Source organism: Caretta caretta, chromosome 10 (assembly GCF_965140235.1).
Source record: "Caretta caretta isolate rCarCar2 chromosome 10, rCarCar1.hap1, whole genome shotgun sequence".
Lineage (NCBI taxonomy): Eukaryota > Metazoa > Chordata > Testudines > Cheloniidae > Caretta > Caretta caretta.
Window position 1 is genome coordinate 18,806,719 of NC_134215.1, and position 20,565 is coordinate 18,827,283.

Here is a 20,565-nt window from a genome sequence, read left to right on the forward strand (position 1 = left end):
GTATGTGTCTCCACTTAAGACCATTAAGTTGGTGGAGTGCACCCACGGTACTAAGGCTAGCGTCGACTTCCAGACCGTTGCACTGTGGGTAGCTATCCCACAGTTCCCACAGTCTCCACCGCCCACTGGAATTCTGGGTTGAGATCCCAATGCCTGATGGGGCAAAAGACATTGTCGCGGGTGGTTGTGGGTACATGTTTTCAGGTCCTCCCTTCCTCCCTTTGTGAAAGCAAAGGCAGACAATCATTTTGTGCCTTTTTTCCTGGGTTACCCGTGCAGACGCCATACCACGGCAAGCATGGAGCCCGCTCAGCTCACCGTCACCACATGTCTCCCGAGCGCTGGCAGATGCGGTACTGCATTGCTACACAGCAGCAGCTCATTGCCTTGTGCCACCAGTCGTACTGCACCGTCTGCTATCTGTCCTTGTCGTCTTCTGGGTGCTCTTGACCAGCCTTGGTGCAGTCGGTCGTGGTGCCTGGATCTCTGTGAGGTCTGTCAGGGGCACCTGGACATAAATGGGAGTGACTCAGGTCATTCTTTCCTTTAAGTTTTGTCTAATGGAGATTCACTCGTGCCTAGAATATTGGCAGAGGGATAGCTCAGTGGTTTGAGCATTAGCCTGCTGAACCCAGGGTTGTGAGCTCAATCCTGGAGGGGGCCATTCTGCCTCAGGCTGCTTTCCCAGCCAGCAGCACCGTGAGCACCCAGGACCGATGACGGCTAGCAGTCGTATTGCAACATCTGCTGCCAGCCTACCCCTTTCTTCCCCCCTCTGTGAAAGCAATGGCCGACAATCATTTTGCACATGCGGGCGCCCTATTGCTGTCAGCATAGTCATCCACCTGCTGCTTCTGCTGCCACTCTGCTCTCCTGTTTACGCCATAGCACGGCAAGCATGGGGCCCACTCTAAACACCACGAGCATTATCCAGAACGAGAACCTGCAAAACCAGGTGAGTAAGTGACAGCAGCGTGGTGAGGAGAGTGATGAGGACATGGACACAGACTTCTCTCAAAGTATGGGCCCCAGCAATTTGGCCATCCTGGTGGCAATGGGGCAGGCTCATGCCCTGGTCCATTGATTCTGGGCCTGGGAAACAAGCACAGACTGGTGGGACTGCATAGTGTTGCAGGTCTGGGACAATTCCCAGTGGCTGCAAAACTTTTGCATGCATAAGGCATTTTTATGGAAGTCACCATTAAAGACGCATTCTACTGTAGCTTGTGGGTTTTAAACAGTACAAACAGGTCTTCTTCCCATTAGCCAGATTTTTCTATAAACTTCTCTAGTTAAGAGTTTGATGTGGCATGAACAACCTAAAAGTATACTTTTTTGGGGGTAAATCTATTGTGCTCTGTGAATTGCAAGAGTCTGATCTATTATACTGAAACTGGCTTAATTAATGTTAATTGGCAGCAGCTGAAGCTGTTGCCCTTGCAAAAGAAAAGGCCAGAGAGACAGAAGAATCAGTTAGCATCCAGCTGGTGACAACCAAGCAGGGAACTGGACTGTGGGAAATTGAACTGGGAAACTGAAGTGCATAAATATGCAGGATCCCAAGTAATGCATTGCTTGCATGGTAATGTTTTGAAATCTTTCTGGAGATTAGGAACATGGAGACCGAAGGGCTCTAGGGCAAGAAAGCATGAAAACCTCTCTGTAAAGTTAATACAGCCACTCAACATGAACATTTTGTCTCTTCTCCGACAACTTTAGGTTCTTTAAGAAGATCTCTCCTGTCCTCACTCTCAGTTTCCAGTTTTCTTCTCTTTCTGTGCTCCCCTTTTTCTTTTCTTTATTTTGATTTGATTTATAAATCACTTCTATTTACATGGAAGTGAGGAATCAGTAACACTGGCTGGAGACAGATATGGCGAAGAACAAATTGCAGCCTCCTGCCACTGCTTTCTCTGTAGCTAGGTCACTGCATGCCTACAGTACCCCAGCTCTTGCAGTCCAGGGCTGTTCAAAGGGGGTACAAAAATTACAGCTACCTAGTGAGAGGTCAGGTTGAGTCTTCTTTGAAAACCCAGAACCTGGATCCTCAGCTGGTGTAAATCCCCATAATTTCACTGATGTCCATGGAGCAACGCTGATTCACACCAGCTGGGGATTCGGCTTTTAAGCGCCTAACTCATGCATAGTGATGCCGCAGACAATCTGGCCTACCTTTATAGTTGCCGGCTATTTGATTACAAAGGGATTCATTGTACCAAATTCCAGCTTCCCTTCTTAATATATTATCAGTGTAAAAATGGACTCGCAATATCCCTGCAATACTTCCTGGCTGCATATTTGCCTGCATAATTTCATGTATATTCTGTTCTTTTGTTTACATCATTTACTCTACAACCTCCATTCTGTCTTCCTGAAATTACCTCTATAAATAACCAAATGAAGCCAAAACCCTGAGTGTCCATAGCAAAATACAAGCAACAACAGAGAGGCGGCGGACTTGGACTCCAGACAAGATTCAGAACTGGATATTGATCACCCTTAAATTCAGGGGTATTAAAGGATTTAGTTTGGGACTTTTCAGATTCATTTCTGATTTAACAGACAGCTAATGGTACGGAGTTGTGGCACCCTTCTCAGTTAGGTCTAGAGACAGATTCGCTTGATGCAGAGCTCAGAACTGTAATGACCAGTGTTCTGAGTGACTAATTTCATCATGGTGTCTTGCCGGGACAGTGGCTTTGCCTCACGAGCACCAGGTCATCCAAGAAGTCTGCTTAAACTGTTGAACTGCTTCTTAGTGGTTTTCCCCATCCAGTCTAGTGCTCCAATCTAATACCAACCAGCATTTCCTGGAATGCCACTGATTCCAGGAGGTGAATCTATGTGTAGTGTACTAGGTGAAGGTATAAATGTACACTTAGTAGGTACATTTGTCTGAAGTCTGGCTGCCTGAAATAATCTAACTTCAAACTTATCCTGAAGGCAACAAGAAACAAGTCAAATCCTCGCCTTCTAAAGAACATGACCAGTGTCACTGTATGCTAATGAATGCAAACCATCAGTTAACAGTAATGGAAAATCAGGAGTGACATGACAGGCAGCAGCTTGCTCTCAATATATGAAAAACCTGAATTTAAATGTAGTTGGGGGATTAAAAGCACATATAGGTGGAATATATTCGAAAGTGAAATATTTAATCTTGAATACTAATCTATTATAAGAATGATTTCATTTCCTTGCCATATGTACCACCGTGATACGTTTTCATAAATGAGATCACATTAAAATGAACTTCCTATTTCAAGTCAAATTATTATACAGGTCCTATTTGGGGAGAATTAAAAAACACAATTATGGAGTCAGTGTAATAGCAGTAAATTAGTTTATTTTTACCCCTACATATAGTTAGCTCCCATACTTGGAGTATACGCACTGTATAACAGTAAAATGACTCCAGAACACGCTGCTCCATTGCTGCTATGCTACCTGCACTAGGGTAAGTCATTGCAATGCAAAGATAAAATAAAACCTAAATAGGCCTATATTACAACATCACATCCAACACCCTGAGTTTAGACAATATCCAGAATCAGAGTCAAGCCCAGACTTTATTTTATTTCCTTTATTCACTATTATCAGAGGTTGAGATTTTCAAAGCCATCTAGGCGATTTAGGCACATATTGTATCTTCCATTAAGATTAAAATTATGGATGAGGTGTCTAAACCCCCTAGATTTCTTTAGAAATCCCAACCAGAGAGGGTTAAAGGGCACAAATGTTCCAAAGACAGGGCTTGTAGAAGGCGAATTTCTTTTACAGCTTTCATGGTAATGATTAAATTCAGAATAGTATTTTGCATTTCTACAGAACCTTTCCTCAGAGGATCACAAAGTGCTTTGCAACCATTAATAGAGTTTTCCAGCCCCTTTATTTTGCCTTCCCTTTGTGGGGTATTTAAACATTATTATAACCATTTTGCAGATGAGAAAGTTGAAACAGGGCAGGTAAAGTGATTTGCCCAAAATTTCACAGTGGTAGAACACAGTCCTGTGATCTAACTGCTATGCCCCATTATCGCTGCAGTAACTGATTAGCTCATAACTTGTGAATGATGTGAAGTAGAGCCAAGAGCTAATGCTATTGTGACTCAGGTGAGGTCTCTTGTCAAGCCTTTATGCCATTCTTCAATTATGTGTGGGATAGGGAGCATATCCATCTATTATAAGTAGTTAAACACTATCAGAATTACTTTGATATAGGACCTAGTAACACACTCTCCCCCATTAACAGCGAATGACAGAAAAGAACGGCATTTGATCATAAGAGAACATCCATAACTACTGTATTAAAAAACAACAAATGCCTCCAAAATGAGATTCGTGTTGTTTGTTTTAGGTCATGTCTGTAGAGGGCAGGTAGAGGCCCATGAGCGCTGGAGTCAAAGTGTTGAGTGTATCCTGGGAAGTGCAGAGAACCTGCAGCTAATGAGAGCTAGAGTTCTCCCAGCTCTTCCTGAGACTGAGCTCTGAGAGGTCCTTCTGTGTAAGGGCAACAACTCTGCAAACACTTGGTGCTGGAGAAGGACATCACAGAGAATGTGGAAGCCCCAGAGTCCAAGAGGGAAAGGGGTACTTTAATAAGGTAGGTTATTTACATTACAACCCCTTACTGAGTTATGGCAAAGTCTCCAGGGAAGATGGGAAAGTAGTAGCAGGAAGCACACGGCAGAATTTGCTTCTCCTTTCCATCTTCTAATGGTCCTAACCTTAAAAAAGGGACTTGGGCATTCTTACCTGGGGGAAAATTGCTGGTGGAGCTTTCCCTGGAACCAGGGAAGACCACAGTGTTTGTTGCTGGCTGTTGGGCTCCATTTTGATTCATGTGTAGGAGGGCTTGAAAGAACTGTTATTTATGCTTTTCTACAGCACCATCTGGGGTTAGAAATGCAGTGGGGCAAGAGGGAGTAGCCCAGCTGCTTCCTATTGAAACTGCATAGAGAGGTAGAGGTGGCTGATTAGCCAAGACTAATAAGGGGTGGAACTATAATGGGTTCTCCCGCCCCAGGGTGTCACCTGATGTACTGGGGTACACTGCCCTGCTGAGCCAGGCCCTCAAGCCTCCTTCAGTACAGGTGCAGGTAGGGCCATACCCAACTGCAGAAAGATACAGACACTGAGGTCAGCTCTGCATGGGAAGACTCAGCTCAGGAATTGCCTAGAACTTAAATGCACACCCCCTCTGGAGTGTAAACCCAAAGTTGTATTTTCCTGCGCTGCACAGAAAACTGTAAAGCATAAGTTTGTGAACTTTGCTCCCTCCCTCAATGTGGAGGAAGGCATGCACAGCTTTTTGCCCCCCAGTTATGAACTGCACAAATTGGTCACAAGACAACAAACACAGGTTTACCAACTAGAAAGGATAGATTTTTAAGTGATTATAAGGGATAGCAAACAGATCAAAACAGATTACTGAGCAAATAAAGCAAGCACTCAAACTAAGCTTAATACACTAAAGAAACGGGCTACAAGTAGTAATTTCTCACCCTAAATGTTGTTTTAAGCAGGTTGTAGAGTTTCTTGAAGACAGACTGCTCCTGCTTGCAGCTTAGAACTCTAGGTATTCCTTTCACAGGTTAGACACTTTCTAGCCTGGGTCCAGTACTTTCTTCCCCCGATCAGTCTTACGTATTTTCAGCAGTCATCTTGGGCAGGAATTCCATGAAGAACTGACTCTGATTAACTCACTTTCCTGCCTTAAATAGGATTTACATATGGTGGGAATTCTTTATGTCCCACTTTGGTCACCACCCCCTTTGTGGAAAAATACTAGCAGTCCAAGATAGAGTTCAGTACCAGATGACATGATCACATGAATCTGCAGTGTCAGAGCAGCCATAAATCCTCAGGAAGATTTCCCAGGAAGGTGGGAGATTAGCAACTTCAAAGTCCTACTGTTCTCCCTAATGGCCAATCCAGACTGATTGCATTCTGTCCGGTGGGTGTTCCCTATGTAAGGGGACTGTTGCCCCCTTACTAACATTCAGTGGGGGTGTTTTGGGTGGCTAGCTCCCAGTACCAAAAGGGGAAGGGTCTATGGGAAACCAGGATCCTGAGACTGATAGTCCCCAGGAACAATGGGGAGAAGCCAATACTCCAGGTCCGCCTGAATGACAGGGCGGGCAGGCTAATCAGAGAGTCAGGAGGCCAGGGAGGTCCTGTCCTCCATGTGAGCTGGATTTGCCTGGGTCAGACAGAGTGAGGCCGAGCTAAGGAGAAAGCAGGGGCCCAAGCTAAGCTGGGGAGCAGAGCTGGGCCAGATCCAGAGGGACCAGAAAAGCAGTCCAGAGAAAAGCAGACCCTGTCCTGGGAGCAGAGCTGCAGCCCCAAAGCCAGAGGCACAGCCCAGAGACAGCAGACTTGCCCTGGGAGCAGAGCTGCAGCAACCAGAGCCAGAGGGGCCAAAGAAGCAGCCCAGGGAGCTGGAGGCAGAGCAGCAGTGCTGAGACAGAGTGGTGGAGCTGGGGCTGGAGCAGTCCGGAGCTGGGTGCGGTGAGCAACTGGGGAGACCGAGGGGGACCCTGGGCAGCGGGCCCAGCACAGGGAGACGCCTCAGCCAAGAGGCTCTGCAGACCAGGCTTGGATCGTAACCCCGACAGGGCAGGGGGTGACACTGGGAAGAAGGGTCCTACCACTTAGAGCCTGAGAGGGTGTGGCTACCACCAGAGCAAGTGTCCAACCCACAGCATCCCCGCAGCACAGCCAGGGCCTGAGAAGAAGGCCTGGGACTTACAAGAACAGACTGTGAACTGCCCTGACATTCCAGAGACACTGTTTGTGATGTTCCCTGCCACAGAGCGGGTTGGTGTGTTTCCTTAACCTTTCCCATTTTTCCTTAGTCTTTTTAAAATTAATTGTTGATTAAATAACTTGCATTTGCTTTAACTTGTGTGTAATGGTCAGTGTGTCAGAGAAGTGCCCAGTGCAGACAGAGTACCCTGGAGTGGGGACACCCTAGCCTCTGTCCTAGGTGACCACAGCAGGGTTGGGGGGTTGAACCCCCCAGGAATCCTGGGCCCAGCCTTGTTGGGGTTACGAGGACTCTGCCAGGCAGGAGAGTGGAAGGGGAGTCCTCAAGTGCAGGGAGGCCACTGGGTAAAGGAAGTGGGAGCGAGAACTCGGATCCTTTTGCTAACCCACTTCACCGGGGTAGTGCAGAAGCCAGGAAAGTTCCCCACAATAGTGGGACTATTCCCCCGCTTAAACCTAGATTTAAACCCACTTGTAATTGTTACAATATTCCTAACTTTGGATACAAAAATGATACATGCATGCAAATAGGATAATCCTATTCAGTAAATCATAACCTTTCCAATGATAACTCACAAGACCCATCTTGCATAAAACACATCTTAAGTTATGCCATATTCATATCATAACAATATCTCTATGAAGAATATGGGGCATAGTATCCCAGGAACTAATAGCCTATACAGCTGATTTCCAGTCATGGAAACTTGTTCCGTTCGGGAAGTTCACTCAGACTAGGAGCAATCAGGTTAAATGACCCAGCAAGGCCCAGAAGCACATTCCAAATTAAGCCCTCAGCCCAGATGAAATGTTTGTTATTGGTTAGATCTCATTTTAAGGATTTTTATCAGATGCCCCCTTGCCCTTAAAAGGTGGATTTTATAAAGGGTGTTTGTTTAATGTGACCCTTGCTATTGCAACTTTGTAAAGTAAGTCAATATGTTTTTCAGTGGGACCTTTAATTAAAAGTCACTTATTTTGATAGTTACAAAGGATTCCTGGCTTCTCTCTGCCCATCACCATACTGAGGAATCAGTGGCCCCGCATTTCCCATGCTACAATCATAGCATGACACTGACTTGGGTGATGGGTCCTACAGACATCAGTGGCATTATTGTCAGAGGAGCCTATACAGAACTTGGGTTTAGAACTTCCTCCCCCAGCCAAGCCATCTTATTACTCTCAGTGGAGTTGCTTGTAGAAGCCATTTTAGTGGAGAGAAGTTAATTCAGACTCCTGCTGAAGTAAAACAGAAAGAACCATTGATTGAGTGAACATAGCATAGAGGAAAGTGATTCTTCTTTGGGAAAGCATGTGCTTGCATATGATAACCCAATATTTGCCAAGCCTCATGAATGTGACATTGTAAATACAGTATGTCAGTCCAATGGCTTTAATTAAGAAAGAATTTTGAAGAGCGAAAAAGGCATAATTCCTTTCCAGCAATAAAGCTAGTTTTCTGAGGCATTATCTTTCTGCATAGTTTAGGGATTTGGAGTTACTGAATATAATTACAGGCTTGGGAAAACTCTTTTAATAGACTGGGTCCATGTGGTCCCAACCAATCTTTTTAAGCACCTCTGTACACTCCAGCACCAAAAAATATAGCTCTAGGACCATAGCTATCACTAGTCAGGCTGGAGACTTGCTTTTAAACTGCTTTAAGGATATTGTGCCTGGCTAGCAAACCCTGAAAAATCACTCTGGTGGGGTTTTGTGGTGTTGTCTGCAGAGCTTGAAGGGTCATTTTATTCCTTTCTAATTAGTCATTTCCCAAGCACTTCAAAATATTCAGGATTGCTGCTTTTGTTATTACATTTGAGCAATGCTAGGCCCCAACATAGCACATTTTACTCAGGCCAGTAATTCACAATATCTGGAGTAGGCCTATTGACTTCAATGGAACTATTCAGTTGAATAAAGATTATTTGTGAATAGATGTTTGTGGATTGGCCTGCTACTCAGTAGCACAGAAAAAGCCACAGAATTATTGTCAGCAGCGACTATTTCCCATCCAAGGTGCTGTGGCTGTGGAGATGTAAGAATCCTGATGGTTAATGTGCCCAAGGAAGGTGGAAGCTACAAGGAGTCTGGTTAGACTGGACAGGAAGACTATGCTGACCATGTCGCCTCTGTAGGTACAATCCCTACCTGAACTCCCTGGACTGCATGGGGCCAGTCCCCCGCCCATCATCCCTTTGAATGGCACAGCCTGCTTACACCCCCCCCCCCTTTTAGAGATAAGCCAGTTCCACAGACTGGAGCCAACTGCTTGGAGGGTAATGGCACTGCCGTTTCCTTGCCCGCTTTCAAGTGGTTTGTGCCCTAGGACAGCTAGGAGGGAGCAGTCCCTAAGCTCTTGTGCTCTTGACCCCCCCCCCTGCACACAAAGGCTGAAGCCAGAAACAACCTGGTCCATTCCATGCCTGATATAAAAGCATGGATCATCACATGATATTGGCATGGAAGTAAATGTGCTATCCCAACTATTTTGCTTTGCAGGTGCTGGATCTTTATTCTTGCTATTGCTTAGCAGAGGTTATGTTTTATTTCGTTCAGCCTGGTTGCGGTTGTCAATACCATCTCAGCAGCTAACACTCTGCTGTCACCTTCTACTATTTCTAAGGAAAACCAAATTAAAGTTGGGAAATGGAAAGTGCTCTTCCTTTCGAGGGAGACACACGTAGAGTCACAGCAAATAAGCAAGTTTAATGAGCAAATTAATCCTGGCCTTGGAACAAGAGTGCAGGGAAACTCTTCTTCCTGTAGGGCAAGAACATGGGGATGGGAGGTGGGAGACAAAGCAAAAGTTAGGGACTGATCCTTACTTACACGAGGCATTTGAGGCAGTGGTTAAGAAAGGTAGGGGAAACAGAGGCACAGAGCGGTTGACTCACCCACGGTTTACACCGTGAGCCAACGGTAGGACTTGCATCTCCGATCAGTGCTATATCCTCTGTCACCTACAAGGAAAGCCTTTACTCTGTGCTTTGCCGTAGTGTATTGATTTAAATGACTCTCCCCTAGGAGCCCATGTGGTTTATAGTGTTGTGCTGTTTATAAAGTTCTCATTTTCAGACTTCCATTTAATACCTCTGTTATTCTAGCTGTTATAGCTGTTTGTACAGCTATAAAAAGAGTTATCCTCCGGCTGCCTGAATGCTCCAGTAGACTGGGAAGGTGAGGCATCGGCAGCAGAGTGCCTTGCTGGGTTGCCAGGGAGTTTATACCTTGCTTACTTGCAGACAGAACAAGTAATTTAAGGTTGCAGGGACCAATGTGCTAAATTCTCTTCATACCTTGTGCAGCTGGGGCATTCAGCTGCACAGTTAAGCTCTGAGGGTATGTCTACCCTGCAGTTAAGACACCTTATAGGGTCCGCAAAAAGGAGTACTTGTGGCACCTTAGAGACTAACCAGGTTATTTGAGCATGCTCAAATAAATTGGTTAGTCTCTAAGGTGCCACAAGTACTCCTTTTCTTTTTGCGAATACAGACTAACACGGCTGTTACTCTGAAACCTTATAGGGTCCGAGAACCCAGGCTCCAGCCTGAGCTCGCATGTCTGCACTGCAATTAAACAGCCCCGTAGCCCGAGCCCTGTGAGCCCAAGTCATGTGGGTGTCTTAATTGCAGCGGAGACATACCCCTACAGAGGCTGGGAGTCTGTGGTTCAAGTTCAACAAACTCTAACTCCGAAGAGAACACCACAGAGCTGATCTTTTCCTTGTCCCACATTTTTTGCCCAGGGATCTTTGTCTACTTCCCTGCACCACTCAACAAGCCGTGAGCAGCCCTTCTTCCCTTAGACGCCTTTAGGCCACGGTAGCCTGAAGCTCTGTTTCTTTCTTCTATGGCTGATGGCCCCCTTCAGTTATCTCCCACAGGTCTTTTGGAGGCAATAGGGTTTGGGCAGACCATAGGTTGCTACTACCTTAAGTCCTTATAAGGAGAGGGATTGGCCTTGCATTGTCTTCAATGCAGTCAGGATCAGCCTGTAGAGTTCTAAGTCTGACATCTTCCATGACAGTACAACTGGGCAGTTTGTAACATTGTCTGTAACAAACACAGAGTAACATAATCATGTAGGAGCAGAAGCAGGAAATTGTCCCGTCATGTCTGGAACTGCTTGATGATGACTCTGCCATATTGATCCTACACACTTATCATCATCTTACCCATTTCAATGTTGAGTGGCTATTGTTTGTGTTATCACACTGTAAAAACAAGGCTAAGAAAGCCTGTAGTTACCTGTTTACAGTATGTCAGGTATCTGTGTTATACCGTGTAGAACTACAGCTCAGGGGAATGTCAAAAGATTAGGTTTAAATGTCTGCTTTGGATCTTAAATTGCTGGGTGACCAAAGTTATCCATAATTCTCTTACCAAGTAAGAGTAAACTTTCCTGAATTAAATGTGGTATCTTATTCCTGCTGCATTTCAAACATCATAACATTTTGATCCTGACAGATTGAATAAATGCATGACACTGACCACACAGTCAGATCTTTCATGAACTCTTGGCAGCTGTTATTTCAGTTTCCAATTTCATATGAACTATGCTGAATCTGAATGCTTCCCCAAGATTAGATAGTTATTGATGCACAACTAAAATTTACATTTAGACCACACATGCTTTATTTAATAAGTTGAGGAGAAGAGGAAAGGAACAAAAGCTTGGTGTGTTGGCTGAGGTCAAAATTAGCAGCTGGATCATGAATAAGTGTGCAAAAATCAGCATACCTTTTACTGAGTCATATTTATACTATTTACAAATAAAAAGAGGCTCCAAGTTCCAAGATCCTTGACCATGAAATCGCTGGTCTGGTCCTGAGTGAAATTAGGGACCAAGAGTGTCTGATTATACCTACTTAGAACATTGTGTTTGGGAATGGATATTGGAGCCAGATCTGAATTTGATGGCTGGTTTGTCCAATTTGACCTAAATCTCTGGATTCAAACACTCCTGATCTTAAAGGTGCTTGAAATCTGAGTCCGGATTTTGCATCTTGATTCTCTCTCTACTGACAGCCATATGTCAGGGATACCAAAGTATTTTTGGGCCTGTTCCCAAGAGTGTCCAGTATAGAGAACAGAACGTAGTGAAGAGCCGGTTATGACATTCGACCACAGCCCAAACATGTGTCTCATGGAATGTGTTAGAGAGCTTATTCCTTCACTCTCCCACTTCCCTGGTTCTTCTCGCATGAACAGAGAGCAACAATACCCGAAGTCCGAAGGTGCAAACAATTCAATGTTTATTGGGGTGAACTTCCAGCAAGCTAAATACAAGTTCCTTTTTCCTTATTTTCGAATCCCCACTTACTTCCTGTTTGCCCCTAATTTATATAGTAATATTCTTAGCTATACCTTAACCAATCATTCTACTAAAATTTAACTAACCAATCCTAACATGGATTAGCTAACCAATTATATCCCACCACCTTAATTAGTTTACACCCAGCAAAATTAATTATACAGCAGACAGAAGCAATCACGGAACCAGACAGAGACCATGCCAATAAACAATAGCAAAGTGGGAACTATAATGACAAAACAATACAGAAGTGAGGATTTCACAACTACATCTGTAAAGACATAAGAGTTTCCCAGCTGTGTCTATTGATAAGTGAGTTCTTACCAGACAGAAAACTATCAACCTCAATTTCCTTTTACAGCTTCTAGGCACTTCCCTTTCTCTGGAGGTGATAGGCACTATAAGGACAGGATTAAATTCCTAACAGCCCAATAGCACCTTATTTCAATGTGACTAGTTTGGGATGTGAGGAGGTGACCATTCACTTCCCAGCTTATGGCTGCCTCTGTCGCTTAGCCAAAGGCCTTAGCCTAAGAACAGGGCCTCAGACTGTCACAGTAAGAGAAGGCCCTTACACTGGCAGACAGTGATTTTGATTCTTTCTTTTATACCTCTAACTAGCCAAGTGATAGGAATACACCTAAATTCTTAGAGTATAGGCCTTTACAGACAGGCCTGAATATCTATATCCTAACACTCCACCCCTTTTTTTTCTTTTTCTTTTGGGATCCTCCTGCCCAGGTATCCCTGGAAAAGCATAGGACATATGGCGACACATTTCCTGATAGGGCCAGGCATCGAGGTGGAAGGTGTCGATGCTCCATCTGTCCCACTGCCCCTTGTGTAGTATAGTGCCCTGCACCTTCTCTCGTACGGGCATACCACACCTATTCCAATTAGTGTTCCAGACTTCCCAGTGTAGTGGGCCCGAGAAGGTTGGGTCCAGGTTGTCTAGTACACTTGGGGGGGCTTACTACATTACTTATAAGTTATAATTAGTGGCTGTTCTCTAGGGGGTTGTGCCCCCCTTGATCGTTTCCATATGCAATGTAACACACATATAGTTAACAATACACTAGCTGCTATGATACTCCACAGCAACACCGAGAGTCCTGACCACTGCAGTATGGTCCAACATCCTGGCCACCACCAAAAACACTGCTTCTCCTCCTTTGATAAGGTTAAAATTTTGTCAGCGCCATCCTGTAGTGTGTATTGTAAGTGTGTCCAACTGTTGTCGCTTGCAGCAAGTTGCTCTTGTAATCTTTGTGTACTTTTGTCCATATTGTGTGTCCATTGAATATCCACAGTGAAATTTGGTATTGTCCAAACCAATTCAACTACTTGGTACGGTATCGGGTAGTAGGTGCTGGTTCGATTGTTTACAACGATTGAGTCCACTGATCCATTGGTGCACCATAGTCCAGGTGGCAGAGTATAGAAGTTCATAATTTTGTCATACACTGGAAGGATTTTGCCTCCTAGTGTTATATTGCAGGATTGCATACATTCCCAACAGAATACACCATACCCCATATACATTACCCCTAAATGCCCCCCCTTTGCAATAGGCCATTGATCCTGCTCCTCCATAGTCATAGGAGAGGGGCACATCCATATTCCTCCTCTGGATATACAACTGCTTAATGTGATGACAGTCCAATTTACCCCATTCCATGCCCCCCACCTATTCCCTAGTGGCTCCCAACGTGCTCCCCCTTCCCTACTTACTCCCATAGGGTACAAGGGAACCACCTTATTTGCATTTCCTTCCCATGGTATCATAGTAACAACTACACAAGAACTGTCCCCACAGGTCGGGGATGTTATTTTCCAGGTAGATGGGTATGTTTTTGCAATTGTGGATAAATATGGGCTAGCTTCCCGATTCAATACTGAAGGCCATTGTTCTGACCAAGCATCTCTCATAATATCCATTAACATTATTAACTGAGCATTTTGAATACCTATGCACACTTCTCCCCATGTTAGTCTTCTGAAGCCATCTTCTACCCATGTCACCAGGTCCCCTGCCCAATGAGTTAACTGCAAGTTTACCTCTACTGCTGTCCTCCACCCTGTGGCAACTGCTGATAGTTGCTGTGCCATTAATTCATTAATTTGTTGTTGAAATTTCACATTTTGGCTTACTAATTGTTTGGTTACCCACTCGTCCCCCAGATTCCATGTACCCAGCATAGTGTTCCCAGCTGCCCACAATCCCCTTTTCCGACGACGATTCCAGGTGTGTCCCCTCACCCATGCATTGAATTGTTGTTTCAATCCTTTTATGTACATACTACAATTAGGATGGATTTGGTCCACCCACCATTCCTTGGGGCGTACCACCCATGTAATAGAGTGAAAGGACACGTTAAAAAGTGCTGGCTGCACCTGCTCCCACAATGGCTCCCAGACATTTGCTCGTCGGGGAATATTCTTGGCTCCAGGCTGTGGCCACTTTAAATTTGGATTCTTCCAACTTGGCATCCATATCACCTGTAGGGTTACATTCTGTAAAATGGTTAACTCATCGTACACCCAGCGTCCCAAAGGGGATTTTACGCCTAATGTAATATGTACATAACAATCACACCTTTGGGGATTATCTTCCATGGAAGTACCATTGTGGTTACATATGGTAACATCACACCCTAAATGTGGGGCCCTATTTTCCCAAGAGGGTTCATTTGCTCCAGGAGACCAGAGGGTTATATTCTTTGGACCCTCTGTAACAAACCACATAGCTGGGTAACTGTGTTTTTCACTATCGTTAATCATGGCAGCACCCAGGGAGTACCATGCAATATTTCCTGATAAATTTGATATTCTCCACCTGGTTGGGATTCCCCCATCTAATCCATAAACCATATACCGACACTGCCAAATTCCTGTTGGAGTATTAGTGGTACATCTTTCTATGGGGAGATTCTCATAGTCTTCATTAGCTTTATTACCACAGGTTGCATGTGTAGCCGTCCATGTGTTTCCTCCTTTTGACACTTCACATCGTGGGATCTGAATAGAATTTGTAAATGTGACAATTGTGATTAGCACTAGTAATTGTTCCATCCAGGGCCAGGGAATTTTCATCCTTTTCTCCTTTTTGAATTAACCTGTAATACACACATAACACAATTTACATGTCCCCTTTCCCAATCCCCTGTTTGTACCTTTTTATTTGCGTGCAGTGAACCCACTCCCGTCCTCCATTCTCTGTACCCAGTAATAGCAGACTGGGCCCTAATTGGTCAAGGACAAGATAAGAGGGCCCTTCCATTTAGGAGCTGGGAATGGATGGTGCTGACCTGGAATCTTGTACATCACTAGATCTCCCACCGTGGGTAGATTACGCTCCCCAGGCAGGTCATCCCACGATCTGACTCTTGCTGCTCCTTGCTCGTCTCGCCAGGCCACCGCCTGCTGTACCTGTTTTACATGTTCGATTAAAGTTAAAATCCATTCTTGTGTTAAGCCGTGTGTGGTGACTTCCCCAGGTACTGGGGTAAGTAGATTTTCCCACCGTTCCATAGGCCTTCCCATGAGAGCTTCATATGGAGAAAATCCTGTGCCCTTTGATTCTCGGGCCCTTATTCTCATTAAGACAAAGGGCAGTAACTGTGACCAGTTTTTTCCTCCGATTTCCACTCCCTTTCTTAGCTCACTTTTAACGGTGCGGTTCATGCGTCCCACCTGCCCCGCAGCCTGGGGGTGATAAGCAATACGGAACAACTGTGTGATTCCAGTGAGGGCTGATAGCTCCCCTAACAGATCTGACCGAAAAGCAGCTCCTTGGTCTGAGTCAATCACCTTTGGGACCCCCCAGCGAGTGAATACCTCATTTACCAGTATTGCAGCAGTTACCCGGGCTGTTTGATACTTTGTGGGGAAAGCTTCCACCCACCGGCTGAAAGCATCCACTACCACCAACATGAATCGGTTTTTCCTGTGATCTGGTGGTAGGGGTCCTGTGTAATCAATCTGTATCCTTTCCCATGGTCCCCTTGGGGCGTGTCTCATTAATTCTCCCCTTAGCACCTTGTGAGGTGGGCTGTGCCTGGCACAGTCCAAACAACGTTCCAGATGTGATTTTAAATCAGCTGCCATTCCTGGCCACCAGCACAACCTTTTTAAAGTTCCCAGTGCCTCCTCAAACCCGGGGTGTCCCCCTGCCAAGCTTCCATGCACCCAGCTTAAGAAAGCCGTCCGACTTCCCTGAGGGCACAACATGACCGGTCCCTCAGTTGTTAAGACACACCAAATCCCTTCCATTAGTTCCACCTTTGGCACATGCCTGTCCCCAAGTTTCATGATGCCTTCCAGTCCTGGGTCAGATTCCTGCAACTCTCGAATTCGCCCTCCCCGATCTGTATCCACCCCGCTTCTTGTTAACACTGCTACAGGCACACTCTCCTGACCATTCCCCTTTTCCTACACTCCTTTCCCTTGGGGTCTCCCAAAACCTCTCCCATCTCCCTCTCAATCTCATCCCAGGTGAACCCCTGCACCTGGTATGGGCCCTGATTCTTCCTTATCCATTTGTTCAAAAAATCCGTTACCCCAGCTTGCCAGAACCCGCAACTACCATCACGAGAGTTCGCCATACCCCCTCCAAGCAGCTGCGTGGACGGTTGGGGAGGGGGACTTACAGGCTGCCACTCACCTATCCAATGCGATGTATCCGAGTCACGGCACCAAGATGTTAGAGAGCTTATTCCTTCACTCTCCCACTTCCCTGGTTCTTCTCGCATGAACAGAGAGCAACAATACCCGAAGTCCGAAGGTGCAAACAATTCGATGTTTATTGGGGTGAACTTCCAGCAAGCTAAATACAAGTTCCTTTTTCCTTATTTTCGAATCCCCACTTACTTCCTGTTTGCCCCTAATTTATATAGTAATATTCTTAGCTATACCTTAACCAATCAATTCTACTAAAATTTAACTAACCAATCCTAACATGGATTAGCTAACCAATTATATCCCACCACCTTAATTAGTTTACACCCAGCAAAATTAATTATACAGCAGACAGAAGCAATCACGGAACCAGACAGAGACCATGCCAATAAACAATAGCAAAGTGGGAACTATAATGACAAAACAATACAGAAGTGAGGATTTCACAACTACATCTGTAAAGACATAAGAGTTTCCCAGCTGTGTCTATTGATAAGTGAGTTCTTACCAGACAGAAAACTATCAACCTCAATTTCCTTTTACAGCTTCTAGGCACTTCCCTTTCTCTGGAGGTGATAGGCACTATAAGGACAGGATTAAATTCCTAACAGCCCAATAGCACCTTATTTCAATGTGACTAGTTTGGGATGTGAGGAGGTGACCATTCACTTCCCAGCTTATGGCTGCCTCTGTCGCTTAGCCAAAGGCCTTAGCCTAAGAACAGGGCCTCAGACTGTCACAGTAAGAGAAGGCCCTTACACTGGCAGACAGTGATTTTGATTCTTTCTTTTATACCTCTAACTAGCCAAGTGATAGGAATACACCTAAATTCTTAGAGTATAGGCCTTTACAGACAGGCCTGAATATCTATATCCTAACAGAATGATTGACAATTTGCCATCTATGTCTTTTGAAATGTTTTTAAATACCTCATTCATCTGCACACATCGTCATTTACATACATAAAAATGGTAGTCTCACCTTATTTCTCACCAAAGACTTAGCAGCAATTCACAGTAGTGATGTCTAAAATTTAATTATTTTTGGAAAATATGCTACAATTCTTTACAAACAGATGAAGTATTACACACAGGCAATAAAACTAAGCTATTGCCAAAAGAGAGGAACAAAATAAACTTTTTCGATTGCAAGTCTTCACTTACTCTAATTCACTATATTTAGTAATGGGTCTCCCAGTCATGAGTGTGAATTAGCCAGGTTCTGCTCTATTTAAATATTTATTCAGATGAAGATTGATTAGGAATGGCTGATGCAAACTGGGATGGTAATAGCTCTGCTAGAAGTATATACAGTCTCTGTAGTTGCCAGACATGTTTCTCTGTTAGTATGGTTTTGTAGACTGCTCAGATGGCCCTTTCTCTAGGAAGTCACTTTGTTTATCTTCTCAGAGGCGCTTCATACCCAAGCTGTAGGCCCCAATTAAACAAAGAACTTAAATGCATGTTTAATCAGGGCCCTGGTTCACCAATAAAGGACAATGATAGGTTTTGAGGTCCTCTGAATAAAACTTAGTGAAATTTTTTTGTTGTTTTTTGCAGACAATCTTTCCTCTGTGCCAGGACTAAAACACTGGTAGTGTGTTCCCTATGTATGAGCTCAGCTCATCGCACTTAAGTGCCAGAAGAAAATGGCATTCCTGAACTGCAGGTGAAAATGCTCAGAGGCACTTTTGGCTGCCAGGAGAACTCTCTGCCTTGCTCAAGGGTGCATGGGAAATCCACAGATTATTTTCTGATGATGTCAAAGATTGTGTGCAGCCCTCAGGCATGCCCTATGCAGGCAACCCTGTATCAGACAATTGCAGCAGAGACAATCCAAAACACTCAGTATACTCACAATGACATTGCTAAACACACCAGTCACCAACTCATGAACAAACACAATAACCAAAAGGGATATCTTTGATACTGGCAGACCAGGTGACAGCTCATGCCAAGGCCCCAAGCCTCACTGAACACTTACAAATGCACAGCTGGAAGCCAGTCTTGCTTACCTGTGTGTTAGCATGATCAAAATAGATATTATCCACTTAACATCTAAGAATGTGTTTACTGTTTAGACTTTAAAAATGCTTGTAGGATGCTGAATGTATTGATCTCACTTGTAACCTTTATCAGCCATGGTGTAAGTTATATTGAGCGTTTGCATTGTAAAACACTAATTGTGTAACTCACCAAACAGGAAAAGTCATATTAATTAAGGTAAAGGTCTTGCCCTGCATACAAGTTGGCCCATTGGTGGCAAAAAAGGTACTGTGTATTATCAAAGGAGAAACCTATGCGTGGACTTATGCCATCAGTTTGGACTCTGTTTCTCCTTGTGAGATACTTTTAGTTCCTCCACTCTAATCTCTTTTATGCTGTCTGTATTCTGAGGGTGTGTCTACATTGCAATTAGACTCCTGCCTCTGGCCCATGCCAGCTGACTAGAGCTCAAAGGGATTGGACTGCAGGGGCTTGTAAATTGCGATGTAGATGTTCTGACTTGGGCTGCAGCCTGAGCTCTGGGACCCTCCCACCTTACAAGGTCCTACAGCCTGGGCTCCGGTCCTACAGCCTGGGCTCCAGTCCAAGCCCAGATGCTTACACTGAGCCCGAGTCATCTGGCATGGGCCAGCGGCAGATTTTTAACTGCAGTGTAGACATACCCTCAGGGGCAAAGATTCCTAAACATGAGCAAAGAGATCTATCTCCATGCTGCTTGGCATGGGTTATCCTTGAAGACATTTTGAATTAACAGTTTACTACACTGCTGTCACCTTTTGAATTACAGACTCATTTGTGTATGTATGCTTGCTTTAACCTGTAAATAACATTTCTTTTTCCTAGTTCATAAACCTTTAGATAGTTTATTACAGGACTGGCTACAAACATTGTCTCTGGTATGAGATTTTAAGGTACAAATTGACCTCAGGTAAGCGACAGATACATTTTGCAACCTGAACATTTTGTGATCTTTGGTGTAAGTGACTATTTATCGCTAAGTCCAGCTTGCCTGGGTAGCAAGACAGACTGGAGTGCCCAAGGGGAGTGTCTGTGATGCCATTGTAGAACTGTCACAGTGATCTAGGAGTTCACATTTGTTATTGGGTTGGTAAAATCTAACTATAGAACACACCGCCAGTGTGGGGTGTCTGTCCTGTTTTTTGACAGTCTGCCCGGAGTTTGGCACTCCCAGTTGTGAACCATGCCAGACAGCATGACAATATCTCTCCTTAGTCACAACCAAGTGACCTCCCTCCGCGGGAGACGTTCACTGATGTTTGGGAACTTCTCGGATCCGGTGGAGCTGGGCTCTGTGGAATAGCCTATTGACAAATACCAACGTTGTTCATTTCTGTTCTGCGAAAGACAGACGTTGTGTGGAGCATAACAATGGCTAAGTGCACCTATTGGATACGATTTAGGCACTGGACCCTTTGGGATCTGACCCAGCCCAGGGGAAACATTTCTTCAGTGTAGATGGGGCATACCCACTTCACCATCTCTGCAGACAGTCAGCTGCATAATACCAGCTGCTGGTTGTACCAACTCCCATCTCTGCATACAGACCGCTCAGTGTCACAGTTAAGGACTCTTATTCTCCCTACTCTTTTTGGGGTGATTTGTGCCTCAGGGGTGTACAGAGGAAGCAGTTCCCACACTCCTCCAGATTTGTCTATGGGCGATGGAAATGGAGCACAAAGTGGGTCGGAAGGCTCTTTGCACTCCTCCCCAATCCTTATGCACCCGTGTAAAAGCTAGGGATAATCTGGCCCAGCAGATCAGGGAGCTATGGGATAGCT

General features: G+C 44.8%; 1 protein-coding gene across 1 annotated transcript in view; it reads right to left on the minus strand.

The window, feature by feature from the left end:
* Positions 1–401: 401 nt before the first annotated feature.
* Positions 402–20,565, minus strand: part of XYLT1 (xylosyltransferase 1) — a 341,106-nt gene continuing 320,942 nt past the window's right edge. The window contains exon 12 of the mRNA XM_075132747.1: positions 402–508. Coding sequence (XP_074988848.1) covers positions 417–508 — 92 coding nt within the window. The 3' untranslated portion in view covers positions 402–416. The remainder of the gene's footprint in view (positions 509–20,565) is intronic.